The sequence below is a fragment of the Ornithorhynchus anatinus genome, chromosome 4 (genome assembly GCF_004115215.2).
Source record: "Ornithorhynchus anatinus isolate Pmale09 chromosome 4, mOrnAna1.pri.v4, whole genome shotgun sequence".
In the NCBI taxonomy this organism is placed as follows: Eukaryota; Metazoa; Chordata; class Mammalia; order Monotremata; family Ornithorhynchidae; genus Ornithorhynchus; species Ornithorhynchus anatinus.
The window spans coordinates 55,082,267-55,097,172 of NC_041731.1; the positions used below are offsets into that span (position 1 = coordinate 55,082,267).

General features: G+C 42.1%; 1 protein-coding gene and 1 non-coding gene across 3 annotated transcripts in view; both read left to right on the forward strand.

Annotated features, from left to right (window-relative positions):
* Positions 1 to 14,906, forward strand: part of SLC26A7 (solute carrier family 26 member 7) — a 156,588-nt gene that overhangs the window by 32,636 nt on the left and 109,046 nt on the right. For both annotated transcript variants that reach the window (XR_003759059.1, XM_029064214.2), the window contains exon 3: positions 6,026 to 6,198. Coding sequence is in view for 1 of the 2 variants with exons in the window: in XM_029064214.2 (XP_028920047.1) it covers positions 6,026 to 6,198 (173 nt within the window). In the remaining variant the exon portion in view is untranslated. The remainder of the gene's footprint in view (positions 1 to 6,025; positions 6,199 to 14,906) is intronic.
* Positions 1,895 to 2,021, forward strand: LOC114811475. Its single transcript, XR_003759178.1, has one exon. It is a non-coding gene; the product is annotated as a U6atac minor spliceosomal RNA (small nuclear RNA).

Consider the following 14,906-nt stretch of genomic DNA (forward strand, 5'->3'; position numbering starts at 1 on the left):
AGGATTGTCTGACAATTACTCTTCCCCCTTCAAAGCTTTATTGAAGGCACACCTCCTCCAAGAGGCCTTCCTTGACCAAGCCCTTCCATTGTCTTTTCCCACTCCCTTCTGGGTCACCCTGACTTGCTCCCTTTATTTATCCCCCGCCCAGCCCCATAACACTTATGTACATATCTGTAATTTATTTATATTAATGTCAGTCTCCCCACTCTAGGCTATAAGCTCGTTGTGGGCAGGGAATGTGCCTGTTGTACTTTTGTATTGTACTCTTCCAAGCGCTTAGTACAGTGGTCTGCCAAAGTAAGCACTCAATAAATATGACTGAGTGAATGAATGAATGAAACCAATATGCTGACCTTGGGAAAAGCACTTGACTTCTCTGGGACACTGTAGACTCAGGATGATAATAATGATTCCCGCCCCTCCCTTCTTCATGAGGATTTTAAGAAAAATCAAAGAGATGGTTATCACTGGGTGTTTTGTAAAAATGTTTTTAAAGACATACCCTGAGACCATAATTAATGTTACTTATTAGGGAATCAGTTTGGCCTAGTGGAAAGAGCACAGGCCTGGGAGTCAGAAGACCTGGGTTCTAATCCTGCCTCACCAGATGATTGCTGTGTGATCTTGGGCTAATCACTTCACTTCTCTGTGACTTAGATCCCTCATCTGCCAAAGAGGGATTCTGCACCTGTTCTCCCTCCTACTTAGACTGTGAGCCCCATGTGGGACCTGATTATCTTTTCTCTACCCCAGCGCTTAGTACAGTGGATGACACTTGATAAGTGCTTAACAAATACCACAAGTATTAATATAATAAGATTTGTTTCATGAAAAGAGGAACATAAAGCTAGTAGTCTGCCATGCTTTGCCAAACACTTCCTCTGAAACTAGTCAAGGGTAAGGCAAAATGGATTTATGCAAGAGTCTCCAGTAAGTCAAAAATCCATGTTACTGGTACATGCCCAATTATGTTTTTATGCAGGCTATTTTATTTCCTAAGGAATCATTATAGTGACTTTTAGTGACTACATGGATTTAAAATTACTATGGGGATGAGAATTTGTGTTTAGTAAATACTATTGAGAGCTCTGAAGGATACTTGTGAAATACTAGGTAAATAATACATATTCCAAAATATGTAGACTTAGTTCTCCTATGAGGCTGGACTCGTGGCCCTGATTGTCATTCAATCATATTTATTGAGCACTTACTCTGTGCAGAGCACTGTAGTAAGCGCTTGGGAGACTACAATACAGGAATAAAGGGAGATGATCTCTGCCCACAGCGAGCTCACAGTCTGGGGGGGGGGCGGCGAGCGGGAGACAGGCAGACATCAATACAAATAAACAGACATCAATATGAATAAATAAAATTGCAAATATATACATAAGTACTGTGGGGCAGGAAAGGGAGGAAGAGCAAAGAGAGCAAGTCACGGTGACAGAAGGGAGTGGGAAATGAGGAAAAGTGGGGCTTAGTCCGGGAAGACCTCTTGGAGGAGATGTGCCTTCAGTAAGGCTTTGCCGGAGGAGAAGAGCAATTGTCTGGTGGATTTGAAGAGGGAGGGCGCTCCAGGCCAGAGGTAGGATGTGGGCCAAAGGTCGGGCGGTGAAACAGGTGAGAAGGTTAGCCCCATAGGAGAGAAGTATGCGAGTTGGGTTGTAGAAGGAGAGAAATGGTTTGAGGTAGGAGAGGGTGAGGTGATGGAGTTCTTTAAAGCCAATGGTGAAGAGTTTTTGATGGATATCCCATAATGAAAACTGGCATTGTAATAAATACATTTTAACTGACACATTCTACACTACTATTTCTTCCGATACCAAGTGATGGTCTTTTTAGGGAAATGTGCGTTATCAGAATTCCCTAATTTCCTAACAGCTTTCTCTCTAGAATGCTTATGAAAAGAGAGAAGGTTAGCACTCCCCCTGAGAAGGAAAGAAGAGGTCCTAGTGGCCTTTACAACACATATATGGTTAAGGCATTGCCACCTGCTTTGTGGCATCTAACCAAGTTTTTAGAGAAGCAGCGTGGCTCAGTGGAAAGAGCCCGGGCTTGGGAGTCAGAGGTCATGGGTTCTATTGTCACCTCTGCCACTTGTCAGCTGTGTGACTTTGGGCAAGTCACTTAACATCTCTGTGCCTCAGTGACCTCATCTGCAAAATGGGGATTAAGACTGTAAGCCCAAGTGGGACAACCTGATGACCTTGTTTTTCCTCCCATTGCTTAGAACAGTGCTCTGCACATAGTAAGCGCTTAACAAATACCATCAACATGATTATTATTATTATTAAAACACTGGCTATAGAATAATGTAATGTATATATAAACTACATTTGTAAGAATACACTTTCTAATCCTCACCTAAAGGATTGTATTTCATCATATTCACACTATTACAGTCAGAATATCTCTTCCCAGATCATGAGAATTGGATCAAAAGACACAGGTTTGAGTCCCAGCTACTGGCCTGCTGTGTGACCTTGGGCAAGTCATTTAACTTATCTAGGTCTCAGCTTTCCTATCTGTAAAATGTAGATAAGAGGGATTGTGAGCCCCGTATTGGACCAGTGCTGTGTACGAGTTCGTAGCCTTGTATCTACTCCATCACTTAGCATATAGTAACCACTTAATAAATGTTATTTATTATTATTGTTATTATTAACATCATCATCATCATCATCATCATCAGATGTTAAAGTTTTTATTTGGGTTGCTAGGATATAAAGCTTATCCTAGGGAGATAAAGCTTATACTAGGCAGATTCAGACCAAGAATGGATTTTTTTCTACAGAAATTCCCATTTCCGGAGTGTTGGCTTTGATTTCATATATATTTACATTTTAGGTGACACACAATTTTAAAATTATTTATGTAGGACAAAGTTGAATCCCTGAGCCTTCCTGTGCATGGCACTGTATATCAGGGTAACTACATAAACTGATATGACAGAATTAAGTTTTGGCCGTCAAATGATCTTTGATTTCCAAAACAACTGAGTCCATATATAACCTTAGCCAAATTTTCTTTTTAATTATTTGGAAAATATTTTACAACTACATAGCATTTCACTTCAGTCCTGTTTTAGTAATGAATTCCTCATCTGACCAAGGACTTTCTCTTCAGCCTCCAAATAAAATGTGTCTATTTCCACAGTAAAACCCTGACTTTTAGATATAAAGTTGTGACAGACGTTTTTCTTTAGATTGGAGAAACAACATAAAATAAAGTTGATCTTGTTCTAATTCTCTCAACCCCAGGGCTTTCCTTCCCTCTTTAACTCTAAAGGAAAATAAAGATTTTTTTCCAAGGTGTTACACATAATAATAATAACAATAATAATAGTATTTGTTAAGTACTTACTATATATCAAGCATTATACTGAGCTCTAGGGTAGATTAAAGATCATCAGGCTCCTCATGGGGCTCACAGTCTAAGTAGGAGGGAGAACAGGTTTTGAATTCCTATTTTGCAAATGAGAGAATTGAGGTCCAGAGAAGTAAAGTGACTTGCCCAAGGACACACAGCAGACAAGCGGCAGAACCAGGATTAGAACTCAAGTCCTCTGATTCCCAGGCCTGTGCTTCTTGCACTAGGTCACACTGCTTCTCAAAGGGGCAGATATTACAGGGAGAGGCAGGGGTAAGCAGAGGTAGAACTGGTCCAGAGAAGTTAAGCAACTTGATTAAAGTCACAGCCAGTTAATAGCAACACCAGCAGTAGGAGCCTGATTTCCTGACTCCTCTGCTTCTGATAATTTATTTTGGGGGTTTTATTTGGTATTTATTAGGTAAAAATAATAACGATGGTGTTTTTAAGTGCTTACTATGTGCCAAACACTATTCTAAACACTGGGGTAGATACAAGTTCATCAGGTTGTCCCACATGGGGCTTACAGACTTAATCCTCATTTTACAGATGGGATATCTGAGGCACAGAGAAGTTAAGTGACTTGCTCAAAGTCAGACAGCTGATAAGTGGCACAGTCAGGATTAGAACCCATGCCCTCTGACTCCCAAACCCATGCTCTTGCCACTAGGCCATGCTGCTTCTCTGTACTTACTATGTGTCAAACACTGTTCTGAGCTGGGGTAGGTACAAATTAATGTGGTTGGACACAGTCTCTGTCCCACAGTGACTCACAGTCTAAGTAGGAGGGAGAACACAAATCACCATTTTTGCAGTTGAGGAAACCGAGGCACAGACAAGTTAAGCGACTTGCCCAAGGTCACAAAGCAATCAATGGGTAGAGCCAAAATTAGAACCCAGGTCCTTCTGACTCCCAGGTCTGTGTGCTCTCCACTTGGCCACACTGCTTCTCTAAGGGACACTGGCAGAGCCCAAGTTGAGTGCTGATCCCTGTCCCCTAAAATTGGTATTCAGCTCACACTTTTCTGTTGCTCCACCTATCACCTGACTGACATTCAAGGTCTGCTTCCCTCCACCTTGTCAGCTGGCGGGGGGGGCATCAGAGATCTTGTGAGGAGTGGTCCTCGCTGTCAGTGGTTGCGATGACACAGGCAGCCAGGGCAGGATGAAAAGAGAGGGGGCAGGAATGAATGTGGGAAAATCCAGGTGTGGATGCAAAAGTCAAGTTAGCTCGGGCTCCGCTTCAGCCAGCAGGTAACTGGAAATTGAAGTTTGCCTTCAGCTTGACTGATTCCATCAGTTCTGAACACAGGCACGTGCCAGAGGTCGGGGGCTGCATTGCAGGCGGAACTGGTGCTGTCTGCCAGTTCTCGGGAAAGTGTTTGTTGAGAGAACTGGCATTCGGCTTGGATTTGCCCTCACACCATCTGTCTGCTGACAGGAGGGTTTCCTTGTTGCTGGAGCCAGAGAAATACGTGCCCCAAATCATACTTCTTAAACTTTTCCATGAGGCCTTAGGAGTTTTAAATTAAAGTGGTAGTGTTTTCCCTCACGAAGAATCTTGCTCTTGCAATGCTAGGGGAAGTAGCAGTCCTCTAAACTGTCAGCTCGTTGTGGGCAGAGAATGTGTCTGTTTTTACACTGTACTCTCCCAAACACTTGGGGTGGTGCTCTGCGCACAGTAAGTGCTCAATAATTACGACTGAATGAACTGAATAAATGAGCAGCATTGAAAACACTGTACAAGGAAAGTAGGAGAAGAGTCCTACCCTCAGAGAGGTTGCAGTCTATTTGGCAATGGTGAACATGAAACAGAGAGTACAGAAATAACTTGGCAGATAGGTAACTGAGTTGCTGGGGTATAGTAATAGCGCTTGTTAAGTGCTCACTGGGTGCAGAGCACTGAATTAAGTAGCGGGCAAAAATGGACAGGTGGGAATTAGTCTCTATTCATCAGAGTACTCACAGTCTAAAAGTAAAAACGGGGGGACAAGGGATTTGAGAAAAACACTTGAGAGATGAAAACAGCATAAAGCAAAAAAACAAAGAATTTCAGGCTTCTCTCATCTCAGAATCCATGTTCTTCCACTACAACCCAGCCTGCACACTTTGCTCTTCTAATGCCAACCTATTCACCTTTCCTCACTCTCATCTATCTTGCCACCGACTTCTCACCCACGTCCTGCATCTAGCTTGGAAGTCCTCCCTTTTCATATCTGACAGGCAATTACTCTTCCCACCTGCCAAGGTTTACTGAAGGCAAGTCTCCTCGAAGAGGCCTTCCCTGACTAAGCCCTCATTTATTTTCCTACTCCCTTCTGTATGGTCCTGATTTGCTCTCTTTATTCACCCTTCCCTCTGCCCCACAGCACTATGCACATATCCATAATTTATGTATATAAATTTCTGTCTCCCCTGCTAGACTTTGAGCTCAGTGTGGGCAGGTAATGTGTCTATCAGTTCTCTTGCATCATATTTTCCCAAGAACTTAGTAAAGTTTTCTGCATACAGTAAGTGCTCAATAAATACAACTGACTGATAAGTAGGGGAAGGAGGAAATTGGCATAGGCTTCTTGTTGGAAATGGGGTTTGACTCAGCTTTTGGAGGGGGAAAGGATGTGATCAAACTGTTATTAATGCATCTCTTTCTCTTTAGGAACATTTGCTTTAACCTCCTTAATATCTGCCAATGCGGTGGAGCGGCTTGTCCCTCAAATGAGCCACAACTTCACTCTTCCCAGTAATTCTGGTGTATTGGGTTTGTCTGATTTTGAGATGCAAAGGATTGGAGTGGCAGCAGCAGTTTCATTCCTGGGAGGAGTCATTCAGGTAAGTAGGCTTATTGGGCTAAATGTCTGTATTTATTTGAGCCCTCATGGAGTTTATATTCTAATGAGAAGACAGGCAGACTTAAAACATTTCTAAATAGTGGAGCAGGAGGGGAACAAGGATTTAGTTGGTCAGAGTAATAATGATAATAATGATGGTATTTCTTTAGTGCTTACTGTGTGCCAGGCACTTTACTAAGTGCTGGGGTGGACACAAGCAAATCGAGTTGGACGCAATCCCTGTCCCGCATGGGGCTCACAGTGTCAATCCCCATTTTACAGGTGAGGTAACTAAGACAGAGAGAAATGAATGAGTTGCTCAAGGTCACACAGCAGACAAGTGGCGGAGCTGGGATCAGAATCCATGACCTTCTGACTCTCAGGTCCACGTTCTATCCACTAGTCCAGAATAAAAATATGGAAAGATGAACCAGATGAATGAACAAGTAAATTAATAGTATAGGTGGGTCCAATTTACGTAAGTTCCAATGATGATAGCATGTATGGGATTTAAAAAATAATGTAATTTATTTATCGTAATGTAATTTATTTACCTTAATGTCTGTGGCCCCCTCTAGACTGTAAGCTCATTGTGGGTGGGGAATGTATCTGGTGTTGTATTGTACTCTCCCAAGCACTTAGTACAGTGCTCCGGGCAGTAAGTGCTCAATAAATATGATTGACGACTGACTGACTTGGTGCTAAGAAGGGCTTGACCAAACTCGGAGTAGTAGAAATCAAGCACTTCTTGGAGGAGTTGGGATTTCAGGGTAGTTTTGAAGGTGGGGAGCACTGAGGTTGGATAATAATGGAAACAAAGGGAGTTCCAAGCAGAGGAAATGAAACAAGTTGTTGGAAGAATCGAGGATAAGGTACAGGTAGAAGCTGAACTTGGGAGGAAAAAAGAGAATAAATTGGAGTCTAACAAGTGAAGATAGCTGATATGTAGGATGGAGAAAGAGGGTTGAGATCCTTGTAACCAAGGATATTCATTCATTCCATTGTATTCATTAAGTGCTTACTGTGTGCAGAGAACTGTTCTAAGTGCTTGGGAGAGTACAGTACAACACCAAACAGTGACATTCCCTGCCCACGATGAGCTCACAGTCTAGCGGAAGTTCATAGTCTTGGGGGAAATGATTTTCAGCTTGATGATGTAGAGGGAAATATGCAACCAGGTAGTTGAGGAGTGGAGAGACAACAACAGTTTAGGAAGATGATTTAGGCAAAAGATTATCATACAGACTGAAGTGGTTAGAGGGTGGTGACTGGGAGATCTAAGAGGTTGGAAGATCTGTAATCCCAGCTGGAGGCTTGGAGATCTAATCTGGGAGATTAGAGGAACATCATGGCGTAGTGGATAGAGCATGGGCCTGGGAGTCAGAAAGTCATGGGTTCTAATCCCAGCTCCACCACTTACCTGCTGTGTGATCTTGGGCAAGTCACTTTACTTTTCTGTGCCTCCATTACCTCATCTGTAAAATAGGAATCGAGACTGTGAACCCCACGTGGGACAGGGACTGTGTCCAAACTGATTTGCTTGTATCCATACTGATGTTTAGCATAGTGCATAGCACATAGTAAGCACTTAACAAATGGCATAATTATTGTTATTATCATCTCTGATGAGGGCAGTTAGAGATCTGTAAATTACTTGATAATGAGCAATTGACTGGAGTTAAAGAGACAGATTGGGGAAAAGCCTACAGGGTTTAGCAGTAGATTAAATGTAAGAGGGATAAGACAGAGATGTTCCAAGAGGACAATAAGGTTCAGGCCTCTGGGACAGAGAGGATGATGGTGTTGTTGACTGAGAAGGGAAACTTTGGAAGAGGGGTGAGGTTAGAAAGGAAGATGATTATTTCTATATTAGACTTGTAGAGTGGGAGATGTTAGGGTCCATCTCTATGGAGTTGGCCAGGATGAAGATGTGGCTAAAGTGTCTAGAGCTTCTTGTCAGTTCACCTAGAGATATTAACCTGAAAAAGGAACACCTCTGTTAATTTAAAACTGAGATCTATCAGGCAGAAAAGACAATTCCTGTTTTCAGAGACAGCTGTGCTTAGCAGAGAGCACAGGAAAAGTAGAGAGCATGGAATTCAAAGGGTAGAGGTACAGGATGCAGGAATACACTGAATGAATTTGTCTCCTCTTTCTCTGTTCTATTTACAATGCCAATACCTGGAACAAGAAGGAGTAAATAAGGCAGGGAGTGTGAGGAAACCGGAGGAGATCAGGAGGAGAAAACAGCATTTGCCATTTAAAAGCAATGACTCAATCAATGACTGATATTTACTGAACACTTCTTGTGTGCAGAGCACTGTACAAAGAACTTAGCCTCCTAGTCCATCCCTCAGCCCTGATGCAGCCTTTTTCTAATGGTATTTGTTAAGCATTTACTATGTGGCAAACACTGTTCCAAGCACTGGAGTAGATACAAGTCAATCAGGTTGGACACTGTCCCTGTCCCACATGGTGCTCACGGTCTAAGTAGAAGGGAGTAGGATTGAATCCTCATTTTACAGTTGAGGAAACTAAGGCACAGAGAAGTTAAGTAACATGTCCAAGGTCACAAAGCAAGCAATTGGCAGAGCCTGGATTAGAACCCAGGTCAGTCAGTCAGTCATATTTATTGAGCACTTACTATGTGCAGAGCACTGTACTAAGCTCTTGTAAGGAGGGTACAGGATAACAATATAACAGGTCCTCTGATTTCCCAAACCCATGCTCTATCAACTAGACCATGCTGTTTCTCTGAATATATGCCTCCTTATATATATATATCTATTTCAAAATATGTCTTGGACCCTTGATTATCAGGAGGGCAGAAGTGATAAAACGACTAGAAAGATAAGAAAGCTGAAACAGTGTGGTCTAGTAGATAGAGCACGACCTGGGAATCAGGAGTACCTGGATTCTAATCCCAGCTCTGCCACTCTTCTGCAGTGTGACCTAGGGGAAGTCACTTAACTTCTCTGTATCTCAGTTACCTCATCTGTACAATGGGGATTAAGACTGTGATTCCCCAAGTGGGATGGGGATATGTCTTGTATCTACCCCAACCCTTAGTACATAGTAAATGCTTAATGAGTACCATTAAAAAAAACAAAATTTGGGGGGGAAATGTTGTCCATGTACAGGCCAAAAGAATAGCTGTGTATGGTTACAAAGGATAGTCATTCATGGACACATATATAGTCAAGGAACGCCTTACTGCTTAATGTGCTCACAGGACCAATAGGAACTTCATGAAAACCTAATAATTTCCTAGCATCAGGATAGGTCTGCATTCAGTTCATCCCAACTAGAGAGCAACCTAATTTTCTTTGAGATCTTTGCCAAAGAAAACTTGCTCAGATTTGGCTTAATAGGAAGGCTTGATTTGAAGGACTGGGGACCAGGATTTGTTGCTAAATTGAATTCTTAGTCAATCCCCCGAAAGTCATGAATTCTTGCCAGGATCACTTTCCTCATAAGTAAAATCTGGACAAAATGGCCTCTGTTTTTCCTTCTCCTCCTCCTTCCTTTCCTTGTTATTGAGCTATTGTGAGGATGAATATGCCACTGGCATTTTTGCATTCTGGACTGGGGAGGGAGTGGGGAGAGTAGAGGGGAGGAAAGTAGGGTTGGCAGTGGCAATTTGGGAAACAAATGAAAAAGCAGCTCAGTGAGGTGGAGAAGAATTGCCCACCAAGGCGTCAGATATGGTTCTAAAGCTTAGGAAGCATTTTGGGTTTGACGTATGACCATGGATAATTTTCAGCGAGAGCGCTGTTGTGAGGGATATGATGTCTCTGACTTCCTTTGAGGGCCTAGATAAGGCAAAGCTCTATTACCTGTAAGTTGTAACTCTAACAAGAGAGAGCTGTGGTTGAGGGCTGAAGATGATGGATAAGGCAAATGGAATGAAACTATAGCAGGGGGAAAGTCATAATCCACACTAAAAAGGGTGTTTGTGAAATATGGATGAGGGAAAAGATGCCTTATGGGAATGAAGGTAATATGTGGACAGGGACATTTGGGGCACTGGAAGGTTTACTGGATTAACAGACTAAGAGGCAATGTTGTCTGGCTGGTCAAGAGCCCATTAGGACTAAGAGGTATTTTCCATGGCTAATGTCTGTGCGTCTCTGAACCAATAAAACGGTTGCCCAGCTACCAGATTCATCTTCACCTTTTTTTTTCCCACTACAGATGATGTAAGCATATTCTGGGACTTATGTAGGCAGAATTGGCAGACGTTTTCTTGACTTGGACCTTGGGATATAATTTGAGTCTCTCCAAGAGATCTGGCAACAAGTTACAACTGAAAATTAATTTGCCAACTAAATTAACGGGTCAGACATGGATCCGTTACCTCGGTTTTGAACTGTGCTTGGCCTTACTTTCCATTCCATTGAAAAACACATTTGGACATCCCAAGGGAGTTAAGTTTTGTGATTGGCTCAGATCATAACCTGAACATTAGATAATAAAAAATATAAACTTACACGGAGATGACAAGAAATGACAAAATGACATGATATAAAAAAAATATATTTTGAAAGACAAGTTCATAGTTTAGTCACAAGTTATTGTCTTGAGAAGTACTACAAATACACAAAATCTGCACTAATGTAAAACATTTCTTGTACTCAGACAATGTAACAAGCAAACAAGATAAGATTTTCCAGGAAAAGTACACATTTCATAAGGTACAAATATCAAGGTCAATAAAAACTGAGTATCTTATTTTAATGTCTGTCTCTCACTGCAGCCTGTAAGGCCCCTGTGGGCAGGGATCATGACTGCCATCAAAAGTGTATAGTAGTTTCCCATGCACTTAGTACAGTGTTCTGCACACAGTAAGTGCTCAATAAATACCACTGAGTTATTGATTTTTTTTAAATAAAGGACATATATACTCAATTTTTGTTGACCTTGGTGATTAAATGTATATAACTCTTAGAACAGTGCTTGGCACATAGTAAGTGCTTAACAAGTACCATAATTATTATTTCCATATGCAAATGTTTACACCAAAGACAATAAACTCTCTATGGAGAGAGGAAGAGAGAGAGAAATACACACACACACACAACACACACACATCACCAAGTGGATTAGAAAAATCCCTAGGGAATATGTGAGAGGATATACTATATTTATATTAATGTCTGTTTCCCACTCTATACTGTAATCTCATTGTGTGAAGGGATTATGTCGGTTATACTGTATTCTCATAAGTGCTTAGTACAGTGATCTGCACACAGTAAGTGCTCAATAAATATAATTGATTATAATCCAGCAATGATCAAATGCCCATAATGACCTAAAAATTCTGTTCCATCTGCATTTTTCCTTAAAATGATCATTCTTCTAAGCCTAGCCATTCTGAAATTCCTCTAAATTCCTTTACAGGAAAATTAGCCCAGGAAAAGCAGATATAAATCTCTCTATTCTGAAAGATACTCAAAACTCTCACTAAAATCAGACCAAGCACCTTTCTTTCTACATCACTTCATCTGGGTGAATGGAAGAGACTCGCCCACCCATTCTGGTCAGGGAATTAAAACACCACTGTAGAAAAAATAAAAGGAAAATCGGTCAAAGCAACCACAATGCCTCCCCTTTGATGTTTTTAGCCTAAGACCTAGATTCCTCGAATTGAGTGTCCTGGAGGAAAAAATCACTAAATCAATCATTGGCTTTTATTGAGCACTTACTGTGTGCAGAGCGCAGTACTGGTACTGAGTGCATGGAAAAGTACAATACAGTAATGTTGGCAGACATAACCCCTGCTTGCAAAGACCTTACAGTCTAGATGGGGAGAGAACCGTTAAAATAAATTCTGGATAAAAAGTGGGCTATGAAAGTGGGATATAATTGCATGGGTGGGCTGAATATCAAATTCTCAAGGGTTATTGATCCAGGTGCATAGATGACACAGAAGGGAGGGTGAATAGGGGAAATCAAGACTTAGTCAAAAAAGACCTGTTGGTGGAAATATGATTTTAAGAAGGGCTGTGAAGGTAGGGAAAGTGGTGTTCTGTCAGATATGAAGGGGGAGGGAGTTACAGGCATCAGGGGGAATGTAGGCAAGGGATCAAATGTGACATGATAAAGATACAGTAAATAGCTTAGTGTTAGAAAAAGGAAGTGTTTAGAACTGAGTTGTAGTAGGAAATCAATGAGGTAAAGTAGGAAGAATAGAGCTGATTAAGTGCCCCACAGCACTTACGTGCATATCTGTAATTGTCTTTATTTGTATTGATGTCTGTCTCCCTGGCATCTAGACTGTAAGTCCGTTGTGGGCTGGGATTGTCTCTCAATTTCTGTATGGTACTTTCCGAATGTTTAGTATAGTGCTCTGCACACAGTAACTGCTCAATAAATATGAATGAATGACAGACTGAAAATGCTGTTTGAGAGAAATGGATGGAGGATAATGTCAAGGTTAAAGACTTGTGAGACAGGGAGGATGGCGGTGTTGTCTACAATATTGGGCAAGTCAGAGAAGGATGCTGCATTGCTCATTTTTCTGAAAAAACAAAATACAAAAATAACAAAAAACACTTAGATGACCCTCTAAACCTCCTCAAAACCTCCAGCAGTTTCCCATCCAGCTCCACATCAGACAGAAAGTCCTTATCATTTGCTTTAAAGCACTTATTCTCCCCCTCCTACCACAGTCCAGCCCACACACTTATCTCTAGTAACACTAACCTTCTCACTGTGTCTCCAACTCGACTGTTTCACTGCCAAACCCTTGCCCACATCCTCCTCCTATCTTGGAACTCCGTCCCCTTTCATACATGATGGACACCATCACTCTGTCAAAGGCAGCTGAGAGGTTGAGAAGGATTAGAATGGAGTAGAGGGCATTAGCTTTGGAAAAGGTAGTTATTAGTATCCCCCTCAGGGTGGCACTCGGAGAGTTTCCAGTACTCTACCAGTCTCGACCACGGCAGGGAGAGTCAAGCAGAGGCATTCCCATTCCATTCCTAGCTTGGGCAGTGGCTAGCAAGTGGAACGCCATCTGCTACAAGTCAAAACTCCCCTATGCTGCACTGTAAGGGTGGAGACTCAATTTTATTTTGTGGAAAGAGACAATGGTAAACCATTTCCAATTTTTGTCAAGAAAACTCTATGGATAAGTGGGGTTTTCTGGGACAGATGTGTCCATGGCATAGCTAAGGGTGGCCAGAGGTGAATCAATGGCATAAAACAAGATAAGTTACTAGTAACCTTAGAGAGGGCCATTTCCGTGGAGTGAAGGGGACAGAAACCCAATTGCAAGGGGGTCAAAGGAACAGCAGAAGAGGGAGTTGAGGCAGTGAGTATAAACAAGCCACTCAAAAAGTTTCAAAAACAATGATAGGAGGGATATGGGGCGATAATCGGAGAGATCTGTAAGGTCATGGGAGGGTTTTATTAGAATAGATTGGATGGGTAGGTTTTAAGAGGAGATGGGAGTTCTCCTTTTGCAGTACTGCTAGGACAGATGACACAGTTGAAGATGGAAAAGGAGGAGGGTGGGACTGGAGAGAAGCAGCAGAGATTTTAGGGGATCACACCTGATGGTTTCATGAAGTACATGGCCAGGTCATTAGAGGCAAGAGATTGGGCAAAAAGCAGGACAGGTAGACTGGTAGAGTATTGGAAACTCTCCAGGTGCAACCCTGAGAGGGGACCACTTATATTGAACTCTCTTATATCTTTAGGACGATGCTCAGCACACAATAACTGCTCAGTGAATATCACTGATTGATTGGGATGTGGATTTTGTTTTTCCTTTTCTATTTACTTCTTTTGGTCCTATGGTGAAACAGCTTGGCATCTTGGATAGAGCACGGGCCTGGGAGTCAGAAAGTCATGGGTTCTAATCATGGCTCTGCCATTTGTCTGCAGTGTGACCTTGGGCAAGTCACTTAACTTCTCTGTGCCTCAGTTCCCTCATCTGTAAAATAGAGATTGAGACTGAGAGCCCCACATGGGACAGGGTCAGAGTCTAACTTGATTAGCTCGTATCTACCCCAGTGCTTAGTACAGAGTCTGGTACATAGTAAGCCCTTAACAAATACCATTATTATTATTATTATTATTATATGCAAATTCACAAGAGGCAGGGTTCAAATTCAGGAAGTGGGATCAGACCCGGTACTTGTGATTCTCAACTGATTTTCCTGGGTCTCTACTCTTGTCTTGCAAGGGGTTGGGAATGTCTGGGATTTGGTGCCCGGCAGACGTTGCTCATGAATCAGTGATTGGGTCTCCCCCTCCAGACTGTAAGCTCCTTGTGGGCGGGGAATGTGTCTTGTAACTCCTTTGAATTGTGCTTGGGATAGTGCTCTGCACATTGTAAGTGCTAAGTACCATTGAAGATGATATTAATGAGAACAATAAAAATAGTATTTGTTAATCACTTACTATATGCCAGACTACTAAGCGCTGACTGTGGACCAGGATTTTCCTTATGCAGTTGCGGCCTATTTCAAAAGAAAGATAAACTGCTTCAATCTGAAATGAGAGCATTCAGATGCAAATTGGGACATCGGTCCTGCTTCTCTAGAAATAACCTACAGCCAAACATCGAGCACAGCCAAGGTACCAAAGCTGTACCCACGCACAGCTACCAAGTGCCTACTTCCAAGCCAAGCTGGGCCCGCTGAGATGTTCCAGCATTCAGCGGTGTTCCAGTCAGAGAAGCACAACCTCGTTGAGCATCCC